This window comes from Paramormyrops kingsleyae, chromosome 10 (genome assembly GCF_048594095.1).
Source record: "Paramormyrops kingsleyae isolate MSU_618 chromosome 10, PKINGS_0.4, whole genome shotgun sequence".
NCBI lineage: Eukaryota > Metazoa > Chordata > Actinopteri > Osteoglossiformes > Mormyridae > Paramormyrops > Paramormyrops kingsleyae.
The window spans coordinates 27,626,219-27,643,576 of record NC_132806.1 but is presented as its reverse complement, the minus strand read 5'-3'; the positions used below and the strand labels follow the sequence as shown (position 1 = coordinate 27,643,576).

Sequence of the window (17,358 nt, the reverse complement as noted above, 5' to 3'; positions counted from 1 at the left end):
AAAATCTGCAATGTGCAGCTCAACTCGGCTGGTATTGCGCAATTACCCCAGGGGTTAGCGTTTGGCGAGTACCAAAGCAGGTGCTGCCTAAAGGCAATGAACACGGCATCCAGATGCATTATTTTTGCATGACTCTAAAGAAAAGGCATACATGCAGATAGGGGGGAGCTGAACTGGCAGGGCACGGAGAGCGACAAGAATGAGCTTGTGGAGAGTGAATGACACGGACGATCCTGTGGGGCTGGCTCGGGCAAGCGTGCATTGTTCTGCCCACAAAGTGCTCTTTCTGCCCGAGGATCCCAAAAGGCCTTTATGTAGAAAGAAACGCCCCTTGCTTCAGTACCCGGATATCCCAGCGAGGTTTAAGGTAAATTGGAAGAAAAAGAAAAGGCGATGCAATGCTGAGTAATAGTCTGGATGTGACTACCGTGCAAGTCTACTGGCGCCTCCTAGGATTCCAACTTGGGCACTGAGCCGGATCGCCCGACAAAACAGTTATGCAATGAACTCAGTCTGTTAAATAAAAGAGGGTACGGAGAATACAGATAAACAGGGATCGAGGGCAGCGCAAAAGCATTTTATCGAATGACTTTCAGCGTCGTTCAAAAGTAAATGTTGTAAAAGTAAAAGTCGGTGTCTGGAACTTCAATTAGTCCGGCAGACTATTTTTCTTTATAGTAAACTTTTCAGCTAGTGTTTGTCTACTTGAATAGTTCTTCACTGCGTGAACTAATTGTGAATTTAAAGGGGAAATTGAAAGATCCTGCTGACAACATGCTCAATCTGAACAACACGGACAGTAATTCACTTCAGGACCCAGTGTCCCTCAGTGTTGGAGGCGAGGTGTACACCACCACCCTGGACACGCTGACGCGCTGCAGGGACTCCATGCTGGGGGCCATGTTCACGGGTCAGATCCCTCTCCTGCGGGACCGGCGGGGCAACTTCTTCATCGACCGAGACGGCAAGGTGTTCCGCTACATACTGAACTACCTGCGGTCCAACAGCTTGGACCTGCCCGATGACTTTAAGGAGATGGCGCTGCTCAAGCGAGAAGCGGACTTCTTCCAAATCCGGCCCCTGCTGGACGAAATTCGGCGTTACGAGCTGGGTCCTCACGGGGCCGCGCGCCGCAGCGCTGTGCTGAACGCGGACGCGGACTGTCAGGTGCGCATCCTGCACTTCAACCTGAAGCGCGGCCCCGAGAACTACGAGCTGCGCTCCTGCGCCGTGCGCGTTTACACCGCCAACGTCTTCTGTACCTCCTGTGCCGTCATAGAGTCCCTCTGCGCCCGCTTTTCCTACCGGGCACAGGAAAAGGTCCTGGCGCCGCAGCCCAGCCAAGGAAAGCCGAATTACCTGCGCATGGAGTGGGTGCCCCGACCCGAAGATCTGCCCCAGGACCTGTACGAGAAGCACCGCTATCAAGAGCTGACAGTCGTCTCCTCGTCCAGGATCCCCGACGCGTCGACGAGTTCGGGGATCCCCGACACTCGCACCTTTATGGAAGAGATGCTTAAAATCGCCATGGCTGAGGGCTTTCGCCTAGACTCGGTTTTCCCGGACCCTTCCGACATTCTTAATAGTCGCTCCCTGCGCTTTATTCGGTACTGAAACGAAACCGACACCGTGCGAAGCACGACCATGCCTCCTCCTCACTGATACCACTAAGTCCCATTAATTTAGCTTTTGATAATGCAGAATGACAAGCGGAGCGAGTACCGTTAAAAGTTTACATGCACATTATCAAGACACCTTATGTTACTTTAGTTTACGGGCATGCCACCGCTTGTGCAATAAATCAGTTTCACTGCCTTTTGAAGTGCATTCGTGTTAACCACAATGGGCTTGAAAACCCCAGTGGTGTAGGCCTAACCTTTCTTTGCCTTTTTAACCTAATGGAAAAGGTCTTAACTGGCATCCATAGTTTTCCCCCACACAAACCGACCTTGTTGATATACAACTGCCATATTTTACCTCCACTCAGCATGTGACTCATTCTTCAGCGATACTGCAGAACTACAGAGAAACAGCATCCCTTTAGGTTACACCCCACCCCGCAACAGTAGGCTGAATATACAAACAAGGCTTTTGTAGCATCTTTGAAGCCCTGGGCTATAGTAACAGACATATTTGTGCCTTTAACACAGCAAATAGCAATAAGTATCACTTAAGCAGTGATCATTAAATGTGGACTAAAGTTTTAGTGGCTTTTAAGTGTTTGTTGAAATGATTAAGTTGTATTTAAAGTTGTAAATGTGTTCATTAGAAATCCACAATATTTTGAATAACAATCCATGCTACGTTGCGAGCACTTAGTATTAGTAGTTTAATTTTGAATAAAAATTCTGCGTGACGACTGTGCTGTATGAATATACAAAGCCTCTAATAAAAATAGACTTGCTAATCTCAGAACCTGTAAATGAACATGTGTCCTCTATATGTTATAAAAACAAATGTAATTTAACTATAGATCTTAACTGCAGAAGTGAAATAATATTACAGTCTATGACGAGCAATGGCTGCTTGGCACAGAGAATGTCAGGCTGGTGATCCTGCTGAGCAGTGCTGCGAACAGATCTACTCAGCTCTCTTCCAAGATCTACGGCACCAGTTCTGACAGGGAGGGCTCATAAGATTCAGTACAACCAGTGAAGCAAAACAATTATTAGATTGTGCACAGGGAGCAGAAATCAGGGAAAATCCTGGATAGAACGGCAGTCCAAAAACTGAAATTAGACACGCTTTATTCCAGATGAATCCAATCAGATTGGATGTACAAATCAACAATCAAGAAGCATGTTCAGGGTTTAAGAACTTAGTCTTGGTATGTGAAACCCCAGCCACACAGGGATGGATGATGGCGTACAAGGACTCAGGTTCTGTGCCCTAGGGGCCAACAGGAACCAAAGCCCATGATGTATTCAGCCTACGATAAGAAAAATACAAGAACGAACAAAAAGTAATGAAATGGTACTTAGACATTGTTGAGAGGAATACTGCACCCATCATAACACTATAACAGTACTGGTGGCCACACCCACTGCTTAAGTTACCAGTGAGTAATCACAGAATGTCTAGAATTTCTTTAAGCGGTTAATGAGCTTAACATACTGATCTCCATTTCACTCACAGGTAACAGTGGCATGTAGAACTTTCTCACTCGCACTGAGGTCACCCCTGTCCCCGCTGACAGCCTGTAAATACAGTGGTACCTCGGTTCTCGAACTCACTAGAACTCGAATTTCTTGAAAGTCAAACAAACCAGTTTGACCTAGAACTCGATCTGAATATCAGAAGTCGAACCGTGAACGTTGACCTAATATAAATTGTACGCGCCAGGAAATGAGTCATACTACAATGCAATTCTTACTTGAATGCCTTCTTCAAAGACTGGACGATTAACCAAATAAAGCAGCACAACATTACAGTAACTAACAATAAATAAACCACTAACTTACATGTACTATTAGAGCATTTATTTAAACTTTATTTTACCAGGTAAATTAACTGAAAACCAGTTCTCACTGCTTTACGTGGTATTCGGGAGAAATAGCAGATTACGCATCAGAACTGCCTGGGATACAAACATCATGCGTGTAACTAAACTCTTCAGCCAATAAGGGCAAAGGTGTGTCGTCACGGAGGTGGTTCCAGTTTGGGCAGCCAGGTGAGAGATCGCAATGCATCTAACCGTAATGCATTGCGTCAGGATCAGAATGCATTGCTTTAAGCCAGCGCTGTAAGGAAGTCGAACTCACCCAATGACCGGACTGGAGAAACAAACTGAAACGCGGACTATTAATACAGAGAACTAATGACAACAACCAGAAACAGCTGATCACATGGGAATCCCACACGAGGTTAACGAGGGGGCGTGGCACACAGAAGGAGCGGACGATTGGGGCAGGACAGGGGTAATATTGGGATAAAATCTTTATCGTTTTGGAAGCCATTAAGAAAAAAATGCTCTTCTTGTTTTATCCTGTTCATTTTGTGTTTAAATGCTAAAAAGAAAAAAGAAACATATTTAGGTGTAATTTTGGGGCCGGGAACCAATTAATTGGTTTTCCATTATTTCTTATGGGAAAAATTCGATCAGAACTTGAACTTTTTAAGATTCGATCTGGAGTCGGGAACGGATTAAGCTCGTGAACCGAGGTACCACTGTACTTTATTCACGTTAGTCTACTGTGTCTCCACCTGCTGATGTTCACCGACTTACAGAGCTAACGTCCAGATCCACAGGTCTGCAAAATAAAGAAATCCAAAAAAGTCTAGAAAAATGAAAGACTTTCAACAAAGACTGAATGTCTTTAAATACAATTTCCTCAGAAATCCTAGTAAAACATCTGCAATTGTATAAAACTTTTAAAAGTAAAAGTGCATTTTAGTGCATAAACAAACTTCAGCAAGTGTAACGTCGGTATCGTGAAAAATGATACATATCTTTCAGTTTCACGACTGGAGTGGCACGATCTAGACTGAATATCAAAAAAAAAAATTCTTGACTAAATGCAACTATTTGGCAAATGGTATAACTGGTCTCAAGGTGGATTAGTGCTGCACAAAACATCGCTATCTCCATAACTAACTTTATTAGTAAAGAAAACAGGTCCGCTGGCGTATATACAAGTGTGCGTCCATTCAGTCCCTTACTGCAAATGCCCGGGTCAGCACCACCTCCAGCCTGGCCCTGCCCAGCTGACATACCTCCAGTACACACAGCAGCCTCTTACTGGTCAGTTCAGTTGCCGTGGCGACCAGATCAGCTTCACAAATATGGAGGAAACAAACAAAACAAAAAAAAACAGGGTCACAGAAGCACAGGAAATTAAGTGACACTGATATTTATGGACACAGTGATATTTATGGACACAGTGATATTTACGGATATACTCACAGGGTGCTGGTGGGGGGGAGGATGGAGAAAAGCCTCCATGTGACAGGATGTCCTCCCAGCTGTTGCTGTGGGGCTGGGGGTAGGGGCACCAGTGCAGGTTCCCAGGGGAGGCAGGGAGAAACAGGGCGTTCACCGAGACGCTGTCGGTGAGAGCTGCAGAGATGGACAGGTATAAGGAGAGCTTAAGTTAGGGATAGCAGGATGTGTTAGAAGAAGGCTAGAGAAAGATAGAAGCAATGAAAGTTTGTCGTAGAAGCTTGGTTAGTAACAGAAAGGTCCTAAAAGATCAAGGGAAGCCATGGGTGATTTTACCAGGGATGCAACTCCGCCCCCTACTGGTCAGATTAGAATTCTATTAGAACATTTCAAGTTCAATTAAATTTTTTTTTTTTTTTTTTGGAAAATGTGGATTGTGCTAGTGATTCCAAAATGTAATAATAATTTATTATAAACTTTTTTTTTTCTTTTTTACAAATTTACATGCGTGGCTCAGTGTTGCACAGCCCGTAATGAATGACTGGTTGGGCTCTCTCATCTTGTACCCTGGGAGAAAAGCCCAGAGTCGCCTATGAGAGAAGCTGCAGATCAGAATGGCAATATGCTGAGTTTTGTTTGCAAAGCTGGAGTTATGGCCAGCAAAGGGAGGAGGGCCCACCTCTGAGGGCCAGCGTGTAGTGTCCGCTGTAGAAAGCGCTTGGCGCAAACGTGTCCAGCTTGCCGCACGGGAGGGTGTCCTGCAGCCGGCCTGGCTGGAGGCCGGCCGCTGCCATCTGGACCTCCCTCCTCTGGGGGTGAAACTGCCTCGGCACGGTCTCCCTGGGGGCAAGAGCCACACCCAGCGTGGGGCACTGGGAAGTGTGGAGGCCCACGGGGTCAGGATGGACGATCCCTACGGAGCCAGCCTGCTCTTCATCTGCCTCATCCTCCTCATCATCCTCCTTCTCCAGGAACTCCATAGAAGCATCCCACAAGGTGAAGTCTTCCTCACACGGAAGGGAAACACAGGCTGCTGTCAGTACTAATCATCCCTAACAAGTACTTTTTGGACAGAGTGATATTTTATAGGTAAAGGTGTGATTGATAACAACAATATGGCTGGTGATGACCAAAGCTTTGACACTGGTATTATTTCTGCAGCTGAAGATTATAGATAGAACTCAAGGGTTCCAGGATCAAAATTACTCAGCCTATGCAGAGAAACACAAAGACCAAGGGATGGTTGATATGGGCAAAATTACAGATCTTAGATCAGGGTTATTCAAATCACGGTCCTCAAGGGCTAAGTACTGCTGATTTTGCAGCCTTCCTTTACCCGTGAGCTGGGTATGAAGCCTCTGTGGCCAATCAGAATCAGTCATTATAAAACTAACTACCTGGGAGAACTGAAAACAAGGGATGGATTTGGAATTGAGGGCCAGATTTGAAGAGCACTGCTTTACATCCTGGTGATGAACAGACACTCAGAAAGCCAGGCAGTCACCTATGTCTGCCTCCTCCTCTGTGTTCGATTCTTCTGTGGGGCGGAGAGGCAGGGCCAACCTGCAGGAGACAAGGGAGAACCAAAAGATCCAAACAAAAGAACAAACACACAAAGAAAGAAGAAATAAAGAAATACAGAATTACACACATGCACTCACCTCTTCCTGGGTGGCTCCATGCTTCCAAACAGCTTCGTCTTTGCCGCTGACCCGTTCTGAACCGATCCAGACCTGCAGCAGCACAAACACCGGCACCAAGTCCAGCAGCTGGACCAGCTCGTTGGCACCGACCTCTGGCACACGGACATCGGGCCAGCAAATTAAAAGAAGGTAACGTCCTCACCTCGCCCGCAGTCTGGGAGATCTGGGACTGAGCTTGACGGAGGTTTGCAGGGAATTGGGCTCGGGGTATGTGCCCGAACAACCCGGAATGACGGGAATCCACTGGGTCGCCGGGTCAGGAACGGCTCCGCTGTGGTCCAACTGGGAGCACACAGAAGGGGATGCGGCAGAGTCAGAGACAGCAAGCAGGCTGGTCGTCTGGAAAAGGTGTAAAACCCATGACGGCGAAAGACGTTAATTGTTACTTTAGAGCTATAAGGGTATTTTTATTAAAGGCAACCTGATGCAGATGTGGCCCGTGCGAGCGAGTCTCGTCCCGTGCCAGGGTACGTGTGCATGCACGTGTGTGTTTTTGCACGCCCTCACCCCTCCTGTGCCGCTGTGTGACACCGCGGTGATCGTGGCCTGGACGGCGAACCTGCGCATCTCTCTGTACTGCAGCCTCTCCGCCTCCCTCCTCAGCTCCGCCCCGCTGACGAGGGCCGGCTCGCCTGGGGAGCGAAATGTCACGCCTTGGGGCCACCCTGTGCCCCCATCCCCACCTTCCTTCACAGTGCTGCGGAAGGCCTCTCCATACCCACCCTGCCCCAGTACCTACCTATCCATTGGCTTGCTTTACCCAGGGCCGTGACAGCCTATAACATAGCTGGCCAGCAGGGGGCAGATTAACTTATATAGACACCCAAGACTGACATGGCTAGGAGGTCTACTCCCAGGTGGGCCACAAAGAGAAATGAGAGACAATGAAAAGCGACGTAACGTCAATAATCTGCTAATCAGCATGAGGAGCCGGCAATAAAGTTGGCCGAGCCGGGGCAGAAGGACTGGCAGATCGATTTTGTAAATTTGACCGTTCCACTTTTCCAGAGGCGGGGCAGGGCCTGACATTGGCTGGGGCTCTAGGCATTAATCTGTCCCTGCTGGATAGCCTGGCTTAGCTCACTCACATCTCTGTGCTTCTATCTAACACGACTCTTTTGAGTGTGAATTAGACACTGCCAGAATACCTGAGAGGGCACAGGCCACACTTCTTAAGAGCTTTTTACAGCATGTTTAAGGGCACTTCTCTACCTCACCAGGTACCAAAGTTTTGGTACTAGAAAACCGGTACTGCCCTTTTTCCATTGAGTTTTGGTCCAGTACCAAACCAGAAAGGGGTACCTGTTTGGTACTTTGACACTTTGGGGTATGACTTGCAAACGTATTTATTATTGACTGATTATGCAAATAACCTGCCTTATAAAACTTGAAAAAAGCATAGTTACGAACTCATAAAACAATGAAAAATTAAAGTAAAACAATAAATTACAAAGTAATAATAATGGATGCGTGGACAAATGAAGTGAAATGAAATGGTGATGCAGGAGATGTGGTCGGCACATTTAAATGAAATGGTGATGCACGAGATGTGGCCGGCACATCTAAATGAAATGGTGATGAACGAGATGTGGTCAGCACATCTAAATGAAATGATGATGCACGAGACGTGGCCGGCACATCTAAAGTTTCTGCTGTAATATACAAAGGCTGCATGATACTGGGACAATACTGCAATATTTATAAAGCAAATAAGGAATTCAAAATGTACCTAAATTACTTTAAACTGATTTAACATACACAAAATAATCTCGAAAAAGAAAAATCATTAAAAGTGCAAAGCTTGCTAAGATTTGTTTCCTATGACAGAGTAATAATGACTGGATTGTATGGATGTTTCAAAAGGCCTGATCTCAACCCAGCTATTCCAGTTCTTGTGATGTCAGAACTGTGTGTGCATAACATGCGAAGGCAATATTTATATGCCCAACCCTATAATAAAGAATAATAGCCATTTCATAATTCATTACAAAAGAAAGCACCTCATTTTGTAATTATGTCATTCTGTGCCGGGACCAGTTTTCACGTCAGTGAAAAACAAACACAAAAAGCACCCTTGACTTTGGTACTATTTTGAAGTACCAAAAGTTCAGGAACTGGTTTAATGGAAAAGTGCCCAAAGACTAAATATAACCAGCTATATGTTCTCTGATACTAATAAAGAAGAGACTGGGAAGGTTATGAGGTCAGTACCCTTTTTGCTCTTCAGGAACTGCTCCAGTGACACTGGGAGGGGTGGATAGGTGAAGAACCCACCCACAACCACTCTGCCCAGCAATCGGCTCTCGTCCACCGTCTGTGCCCATTGGATGAAACGCCGGACTGGGCGGAGTCTTCTGTAGGGCATGGCAGAGTGGTGACCTGAACCTGAATGTTTCACAAAAACATGAAAGATTCTACAAGCCAACCTGTTTTTGTGTGTAATAACACATTATTTGACTTTTCACAAGAAAGAATTGTCAGACAGCAGTTCTACTTTCACTCACTCATACACAGAAGTGACAGAAATAAAACAATTAACAGATCCCATACCTCAACACAGGTGGTCTATTAAGCAATGACAACATCGGCTACCTCACCTGTGCAGTACACCTGGGTGAAAGTCGTGCTGGTCAGGTACTGGAAAGACGACAGTCTGTCAGGAGCGGTTTTCACCAGCTGCATGTTTGTACAGACCACTATGGACACTGAGAAGCAGTCCAAGCATGTGAATCAGTGCCAGCAGAAATACAGAGGAATAGACAGATATACATCAATTTCATAATTAGTGGAAAATCACTGTAAAAGAAGCCTCATTAAGAACTAGCCAATACAAAAATCCAAGGAGTTCCAAGACAATAAAATCAAGAACGGGTGACTTTCTTTTAAGATTCGGAAGCTGGGGTCATTCTGTGAAGGACAGGCATGAGTGGCCTTACTTGGGTGTATTCTGCAGTGTATTTCCGGCTGTGATGTGGAGAACAGCTGAATCACGATCGGAAAGTCTGTGGTCCCATCCTCCAACTGTAGCCAGCGATATTCCCATAATTCTGCTCCCTGACTTTCTGTAAACATAGCAGATACCTGATTGTTTATATGTATTTATAAAATCAACTCAGAATACATTGACACTTACTTAAGGGACACAGTTGAGATAGCAGGGTCAATTGGGGGTTAAGGGCTTTGCTTGAGAGCTCAATCCGGTGACCATGGGATTTCAACCGGCGCCCTTCCCATCACAAACACGGTGTCTAAACAATTCTGGATTTCTTTTACATAATCGTTATTACTACCCTTATAACATTTCGCCAAACAGATGTTTGATACACATTGATTATTTGATTATATGCAATTACCCTTTAGCACAGCTTCAACCATGTATCTTACCCTTGCTCTTGATACGTTCTGGACGTCCAACGAACACTACCAGGCCGATGACATCACAGGTGGCACCAGTGGAACAGTTCAGAAGGTCTATCCTGTTGAAGGTTGAATGGAACATGGCTGAAGAGATCTAATGTTCTTAATGTTCTGGTTGGGCTGCTGGGCAAATCTCTTCATCGAATAACGAAGTAAAAGGAGAGGACTTATTTACTTCAAAATTACTTAAGGTATAAAGAACTGGGAAGTAAAGTTTAGCTGGGAGTAAACACGTTTGTATTCTCCGCAGAAGGTTTTATGAGCTGTAGCTAATGGAAGTCATACCGTACCCGCAGTAGAACGAGTACGAGATATCAGGCAGGAGCAGCTGTGGAAAGTCCTCAGTTTGTGGAATAACAGAGATGTGCGCTGTAGGATTCCTGGAATTCACACTGATTTCTGTGAGATCAACCACACAAAAAGGAACAGAAAGTGAGCAGCCTTTGTATGAAAAGGAACAGCTGGCACCATTATATTAGATTCATAATCATGATTTAAAAACAGTTTACATTTATATGTTGCACCCTGTCTGCTGAAGATTTTGCTGCATTATTCCATGAGAAGGTGCCAGCCATCAACAGTCAGTTGAATCTGGCTACACTTTACATCAGTTATTATGTAATTCATCTCATTACAAAGAGCCTCATAGTTCCTTGAGAAAAAAACAGCAATAAAGCATCTGCGATACCTATGTCCGCCTCCTGACTCTCTCCCATCCTACTGAGGTAGCTCTCCTTTACTCGGTACTGGGAAAGCCGAAGGAGCTGTCCTGGATGAAGACTGCGGTACCACTCTATGCACAGCGTGTTCCACAGAACTACGCTGGCCAAACCAGTTCGGTCTGCCACCTCCAATACGGTCTGTGGGAGAGGAGGGAAGACAGACTAATGAGAGAAGAGAATACAGAATATAGCTGGAGGAACAAGAAAACAATTCCGAGGCATTTGATTAATGTCCTAGTATCTTGTCCTGGCAAGGAGGGAAGGAAGGAGAAAAGTGTTGTAAAACCTGACAGGAATAGGAAATGATAAATGATCTAAAGCAACTAAATCAAGATGAGAAGTCAGTCTCAAATATCGCTGAACCTTTGTTGTGCCAAATTCTGCACCCCTGCCGTGAAATGCACCCCCCGTCGGGAGCGCGCACTGCTCTTTACTTCGAGCCGAAGGGGGGAAAGATGTAGTTCCATCAATCTAAATGTGCAACAGAAATATTACATTGCGTTTGCACATTTAGAAGACGTTTATCACTGTTTCACTTCACGAAAGCTGCATTTAACCCATAAAAAAACTGATAAACTGTGACATGTAGATGATGAGCCCCGAACGAGAACACAGGCTATTTATTTATCTCGTCATTAGTTTACTAGTTTATGAACAAGGAAGTCCTTGGCTTTAATAACCAAAGAAAATTACACAATACTATTCCTTATACACATTTAGTAATTTAGTTTTCTCCACATTGAAGAGAATGTTCTGTTCTATTTCCATTCTGTAATTTGATTCTGACACGAAATGCTGTTAGCAACCAACACATTTAAGGAATTACATAAGAATTAGTGAATTTCATAAATGGCATATGACATGCAGCACGCGCGGGGGGGGGTGCATTTTACGGCATCTTGCTGGTTTCATATTTAAGAAACTGGCTCAGTAACTGATTGAAATTGATGTTGGTCTATTGTGTAGATCTATGAAAAGCATTTCAGGAGAAGATCATCTGACAGGACCATGCAGGGGTGGGGGTGCATGCTTATGCATAAGGGTATTCTCCCTTTTCAAATCTAGCTGCACTGAAATTGAATCTGTGAAGCTTGCTCAGATAACAACTTTAGATCCACTGTATGTATTATCAAAAAAAAATTTGATATGACCATCTGAGAGATAGATCCTGAGAGGGTGCATTTTACAGCAGGGTACCTGTCGGATATTGCACCCCCTTTGAATTCTGGCACTGTTGGTGCTACGTAAATGACACTTGCTCAGATAGTACAATCTCCCACACAGGATGTACTATCCATAGCATTTTGTGATGTAGTCACCCGAGACAAAGATGCAGGGGGGTGCCATTTACAGCAGGGTACGACAGGTGGGCTCACAGTCGCAGCTGAACACAAGAATAATATTCACAGCATTGAGCTGGCTGAACACATCAAGCGCTGCTGCTGAAGAGACTTTCATTCTCGTCAGTTTTAGTCGAGAATGAAAAAAGCAAAAGTGCTGTTTGGGAGTATTCTGCATATGAGGCAAACGACCAGGGAAAGGCTAAGGATGTTGGTAAGCCTATATGCAAACGATGACACAAAGTGGTGGCAATTAAGTCCAGTAGCACAACAAACTTGGCAAAGTATCTTAAAGACCGATACTCCGGTCATTGGGAGGAATTCCGAGAGGTCAGTAAGGCTCCCCTTTCAACAACAGTGAAGTATTAAACAGTTATCATAAAAGTTAACCTAATCAGTAAACGTTAACGTCAGTTTAACTATTAAACTGGAATAACCGTCTGTTACGTTATCAATAAGTTAGCGGTTACAGCTAATAATAATACGATAACGTTGACGTGGGAGCTAGGTAGCAAACATTATCAGTCCCGTAACGCTAATAGACTGTTACGAGTATTTTAACAGAATAACACAATTATTTGTGCCTAAAGAGTGTTATGTTTCTCTTAAAGTCTCAGATTGAAGCTAGAAAAAAAAAGTCAACCAGCAACTACACAGGAACATTGACAGCCTACCCTACCAGCGCTATTTGATCAGCAATGAAAATATGGTGCCAAGTCATAACAAGCACAGAAAATGAATACATTTGCATGGACCAGATCCCTGTTTACACTGTGGAGGAACCTGGATCCCAAAAGCTTATTTACCAACTGAATCCAGGGTATTACCTTCCTTCACAGAATCATTTTATGTACACATGTATACAACTCAAGAAAACCAACAATCATGTAGCAGTTTGGGGGAAACCTTACTTGTCATGAAGCACTGTCCTTTGGCCTATAGAAGCACAGCTTCATTCATGGCAGTAACCCATGAATTTATAAATGAGTCCTGGGACATGCAGAGCTGGGGTTTGGGCTGTGACAGGCTCCACTCAGAGTATATAGGGGACAGCTTGAGGGAGGTTTCGGGGATAGTGTACAGGAAACATGGAAGATGGACATAAACAATATGGCAGGCATCACTACAGATGCTGCTTCAAATAACAAGAATGCATCTGAGCAGGATTTCACATGGGTCCCATGATTTGGTCACAGCCTGCATTTGGCCATTAACAAGGGCCATGTCTCTGGAGTTTATTTAGACTGAGAAAGACAGTGACAGCTTTCTGGAGGTCACCAAAGGTGATCCAGCAGCTAAAGAAAAAAGAAAGAGAATTACAGTTTGCAGAACACAGACTAATTCATGATTAGCCAACACACTGGAACTCAACTTTTGAAATGCTGGAAAGATTTCTTGAACAGCAACAAGCAGTCTGTGCAGTTTTTGGAGATGATAGAAAGAAGTGGCACCTACAGGGCTGCAAAGGGGCAGGAAAGGTCCAGAAGATTTCCAGAAATTTTATACTGGGGGAAAAAGGGTTGCTAGGGAGTGGGAAATTTCCAGAAACTTTTCATGGAAAGTTAAACTGGGGCATTTTGGAAATATTGTTTTTACGCACACATAATTACTCACAAGCACACATAATTACTCACAACAATTTCAATATTAGTGCTATGATTAGGGGACTAGAAACATACATAACATACTGTTCCATCTTGTTTGTACATCTTGTTTTAGCATTTTTGAGGCATTTGCAATTTGATTTGAATATCTTCCAAGCGAGGATACGCACGTGGTGAATGCTTAAAATGGCCCGTAGTTATTCTGTCACTGGAGACAGCGTCACTTACACTTTGTTGCAATAGCAGCCCCTCAAGCTGTAGCAGGTGAGCAAAACAGCCCAAGCGAGCAACTTACAAACCATCCAATGCTTATTTCTTTACTCACGTTGTCTCGTACAATTGCGTGTGCTTTGTTTAGTGGGATTTTCACCAAATGCTGCTTGCACCTCTCACAACTTTGTTTTTACAAATACAGACGCTCCTCTATTTACGAACTTTCAACTTACGAACTTTCAACCTAGTATGACTTCTGGCCGCTACTCCCGCCACGCAGCAGCGTAGCGTGCGTACTCACAGCATCCTAGTTCTTTGTATTTGCGTATACCCTTAAAATGATGTTGAACAACGACTTACGAACATTGCAAGTTACGAACGGCCATTCGGAACATATCTCGTTCACTAGTAGAGGAGCGTCTGTATCGCAAATCGCTGTACTACTAATTGCTGTTAAAAGTGTAAAATACCCACAGACTGTCAGCCCCTAATCTGATGCTCTTATGCTCCTTGTACTGCGAAGAATATGCACATGACATTGCAGCAAGCGGAAGTCTCACACCCACTGAGTAGCAAAAAACAGAGGCAGCGTTAGTGCTCAGCATGAATCCCGCAAAAATCACATCTAAAATGGGACAGAGATGTCGTGCAATTGACTGTACAAATAGTTTTAACACGAAATAGGAGACTGCCAAAAACTAAATAAGTAAGCATCTGGACAGAAAGCAACAACACGATCTAACAGCAGCACCCACAGGTGAGGATCCAGAAAACAAGAGGAGGAATGAGCTGACATTGTATGAAACCCTGCCTGAGTTGAGTGCTGAAGAGAACCCTCTAACGTGGTGGATAACAAGGAACACCTTGCCTGTGTATAGCTGCTTCAAGCTGTGCCTCAGAGCGTGTGTTTAGTGCATCGGGGCTCATTTGTGACCCAAGAAGAGTAAGACTTACAGACTTGCGTACATAAGAGCACATTGTTTTTGTAGCAAATTCAGGGCAGTGAGGCCAGCTACAGAGGCATACACTTTTGTGTGGACTGCAGACTGGAGCACATTGCATTCCCAACTCTCCTGTCTTAATATTCTGTTCACTTTTTTGAACAGCTGTAGCTAAAAATACTATCTTATAATAATCATCTAGTTCAGCTATACTATATGCAATGCGCAGTCAAGAAAAGAACACTAAGTTAAGTTAATTTTACTCTCTTTATCTGACTTGCCGACTCTACCCCAGACAACCTAAAAATATTGCCTTTTTTGTTTTATTGTACTACCTAAGAGAATCTTAAAATATTCGTCATATATTTATATATATATATACACACACACACACCTTATCATTGCTACTCTATTTTCGCACTACCTCAGACAACTCAGAAAGTGTTGTTATTGATGTTATTGTTTGTATCATTCTGGATCTTTATTTTAAAAATATATGCCTCTTAATTTTGTGTAATTCCACCCCCCGGGTATCGAGCTTGAAACTGTAGTATTGTCCACAATCATACCTTATAGGCGCATTCACAGTTACGTTCCGACTTGCCGTAATAAACCAGCCGAGATTTGCGAAGGATCCGAACCAATAGGACCCCTTTGGCGACCCGGGAGCGACTGCGAAAGCTCCGTCTGATCTTCTGTATGGTGACTGTGGGGTGCAGATCTGCAACACGTGATAGAAAAACAATTAACGTTGCGCACAAAAAATAAGTACGCATTTGCGCTGTTACAACAATCGATTGCCGTACATATCGCTTTTAAAGGTGAATGCGTACATGCAACCTTGTATGTAACCATTGAAAAGACGAACATAAAAGAGTTTATTATAGCAATACGAATGGGCGTTTACTGAACTTTTAACGGCACAAGGTCATCCTAATTACCTTCCATATCTTCCTCTGTGTCGGAATCTGTGTTTGAGGCGGAGCCGGGGGGACCGTCTCTCCACATCTCACCGTTGTAATCCTGGTTATTCCACAAAGGCAGATACGAGCTTCTCTGGGCCCGCAAAGGAAGAAGACATGGACCATCTCCATCCGACCCGAACCAGGGAAGTGCATCTATGTCGATCCCGCAAAGCGCGTCGAGAGCCGCGTCCTCCCCCGCCTCTGAGTCCACTGTCAAGTTCACCACCCCGTAAGTGTGACAGCCGCCCCTTTGACTCTTTCTCTCCCCGCCAACAGAAAAGGTCACATTTCGCAGCTGGCAGCCGCATCGCAGCGTGTTACTTTCCACTAGTGAGTTGAGACTCGGATGAATGGTGACCCGCAGTTTGCAGTCGCCGTCGCTCACCGTGGCATCGTACAGGTTCTCCGAGGAGTTAACGGCTTGTGGGAAATGTATTCCAAAAGTCAAGTCTTTAATGTATCGGTCAATAGATATTAGATACAGTGGCTCTCTGCACATCCTGGTGAATTCTGAATGAGAGGGGGCATTGCCCAGCGAAGATAACGTCCGTTGAAAGAAACAACCAGGACGACTTGAAACTGCAGCGGCCATCTTGGCCACAACGAAAACATCACGCAGCATTGTGGGAAATACTCTATCAATGTATGGTGGGGCGCAGGAGTCAATCTACTTGTACGTACGGTATTATGATTGGTAGACAATTTACTGTTATTGCTGTACTACTGTAATTTATTTTAGCTGCAGTTACAAAATCATATACAACATATTCTTGTTATACTTGCCATAATAAGGGATGTGGTGTTCATCATAGCAGAATGACAAAAGGTGAGGTTACTGAGATTCTACAACAGCAACAACAACAACAATAATACTAATTATTATAATTATTATTACCGTATAAATAAAGTGAGTGGCACAGTACTCTGCTCAGGTCGTCGGACCAGACAACATTCCAGGTAATGTGCTCAGGGGAGGTGCAGACCAACTAACAGATGTCCTCACAAACATCTACAATATCTCTCTGAGCACCACTGTCGTTGCAACCTGCTTCAAAGCCACCGCCATCATCTCCATGCCAAAGAAGTCTCCAGTGTCCTGCCTCAACGATTTCCGTTCCGTCACACTCACACCCATCATCATGAAGTGCTTTGAGAGGTTCGTTATGAGGTACATTAAAATATAGTAAAATATCCCCTTTTCAAAAGCAATTCATTTATATACTGCACATTCACTGTCCTGCCGCTGCTATTGTTTGCACATTTATTTATTGCTATCTATCCCAGTCTTGCATTTTTTGCACACTTCTGCTGTTAGAGTACAGTATCTGTATTCATTTAAACTAGTACTGTTACTGCTTTGGTCAACTGTACTGTATGTTGTCTTGTCCTGTAATATTGTATTGTTGCCTTTGTGTGTATCTTGCATGCTCTCTCTCTTTGCTCCCCTTGCACTCTGTATATTTCTCTCCTGCCTGCACTTGTGTAATCTTGTGTTGATTCTATTTTTGTTTTTGTATTACACCACAGTCCTGGAGGAACAATGTTTCTTTTCATTGTGTACATGGCTGAAAAGG

The 17,358-nt window shown here is 44.2% G+C and overlaps 2 protein-coding genes across 5 annotated transcripts; one reads left to right on the top strand and one right to left on the bottom strand.

The window, feature by feature from the left end:
- Positions 1-9: 9 nt before the first annotated feature.
- Positions 10-2,415, top strand: LOC111836328 (BTB/POZ domain-containing protein KCTD21-like). Its single transcript, XM_023797461.2, has one exon. The coding sequence runs from the start codon at positions 775-777 to the stop codon at positions 1,612-1,614; it is 840 nt and encodes a 279-aa protein (XP_023653229.1). The 5' UTR covers positions 10-774; the 3' UTR covers positions 1,615-2,415.
- Positions 2,416-2,730: 315 nt separating this feature from the next.
- LOC111836326 (RPA-related protein RADX) lies at positions 2,731-16,430 on the bottom strand. 4 transcript variants are annotated; one of them, XM_023797458.2, is made up of 17 exons: positions 15,761-16,430; positions 15,389-15,540; positions 10,688-10,859; positions 10,290-10,398; positions 9,967-10,058; positions 9,519-9,644; positions 9,180-9,287; positions 8,794-8,967; positions 7,090-7,214; positions 6,725-6,921; positions 6,541-6,612; positions 6,384-6,442; positions 5,559-5,882; positions 4,904-5,056; positions 4,660-4,772; positions 4,226-4,250; positions 2,731-2,929 (listed from the first exon to the last, which is right to left on the bottom strand). In XM_023797458.2, exons 1-16 carry the CDS (start codon positions 16,404-16,406, stop codon positions 4,230-4,232), a joined length of 2,643 nt encoding a protein of 880 aa, XP_023653226.2. In that variant the 5' UTR covers positions 16,407-16,430; the 3' UTR covers positions 2,731-2,929; positions 4,226-4,229. The 4 variants fall into 4 exon arrangements, with proteins under 4 accessions (XP_023653226.2, XP_072573733.1, XP_023653225.2 ...); XM_072717632.1 differs by having other exon boundaries at positions 2,731-4,250; XM_023797457.2 differs by lacking the exon at positions 4,226-4,250.
- Positions 16,431-17,358: the final 928 nt, after the last annotated feature.

What these genes read in the sequence shown, in the direction of transcription:
- LOC111836326 (XM_023797457.2), bottom strand. Translation starts at nt 16,406, where the DNA reads ATGCTGCGTGATGTTTTCGTTGTGGCCAAGATGGCCGCTGCAGTTTCA. An exon ending in CACAGAGGAAGATATGGAAG is followed by an intron (nt 15,541 to 15,760) that starts GTAATTAGGATG and finishes CACGTGTTGCAG; the next exon opens with ATCTGCACCCCACAGTCACC. An exon ending in GAGTCAGGAGGCGGACATAG is followed by an intron (nt 10,399 to 10,687) that starts GTATCGCAGATG and finishes TTGATCTCACAG; the next exon opens with AAATCAGTGTGAATTCCAGG.
- LOC111836328 (XM_023797461.2), top strand. Translation starts at nt 775, where the DNA reads ATGCTCAATCTGAACAACACGGACAGTAATTCACTTCAGGACCCAGTG.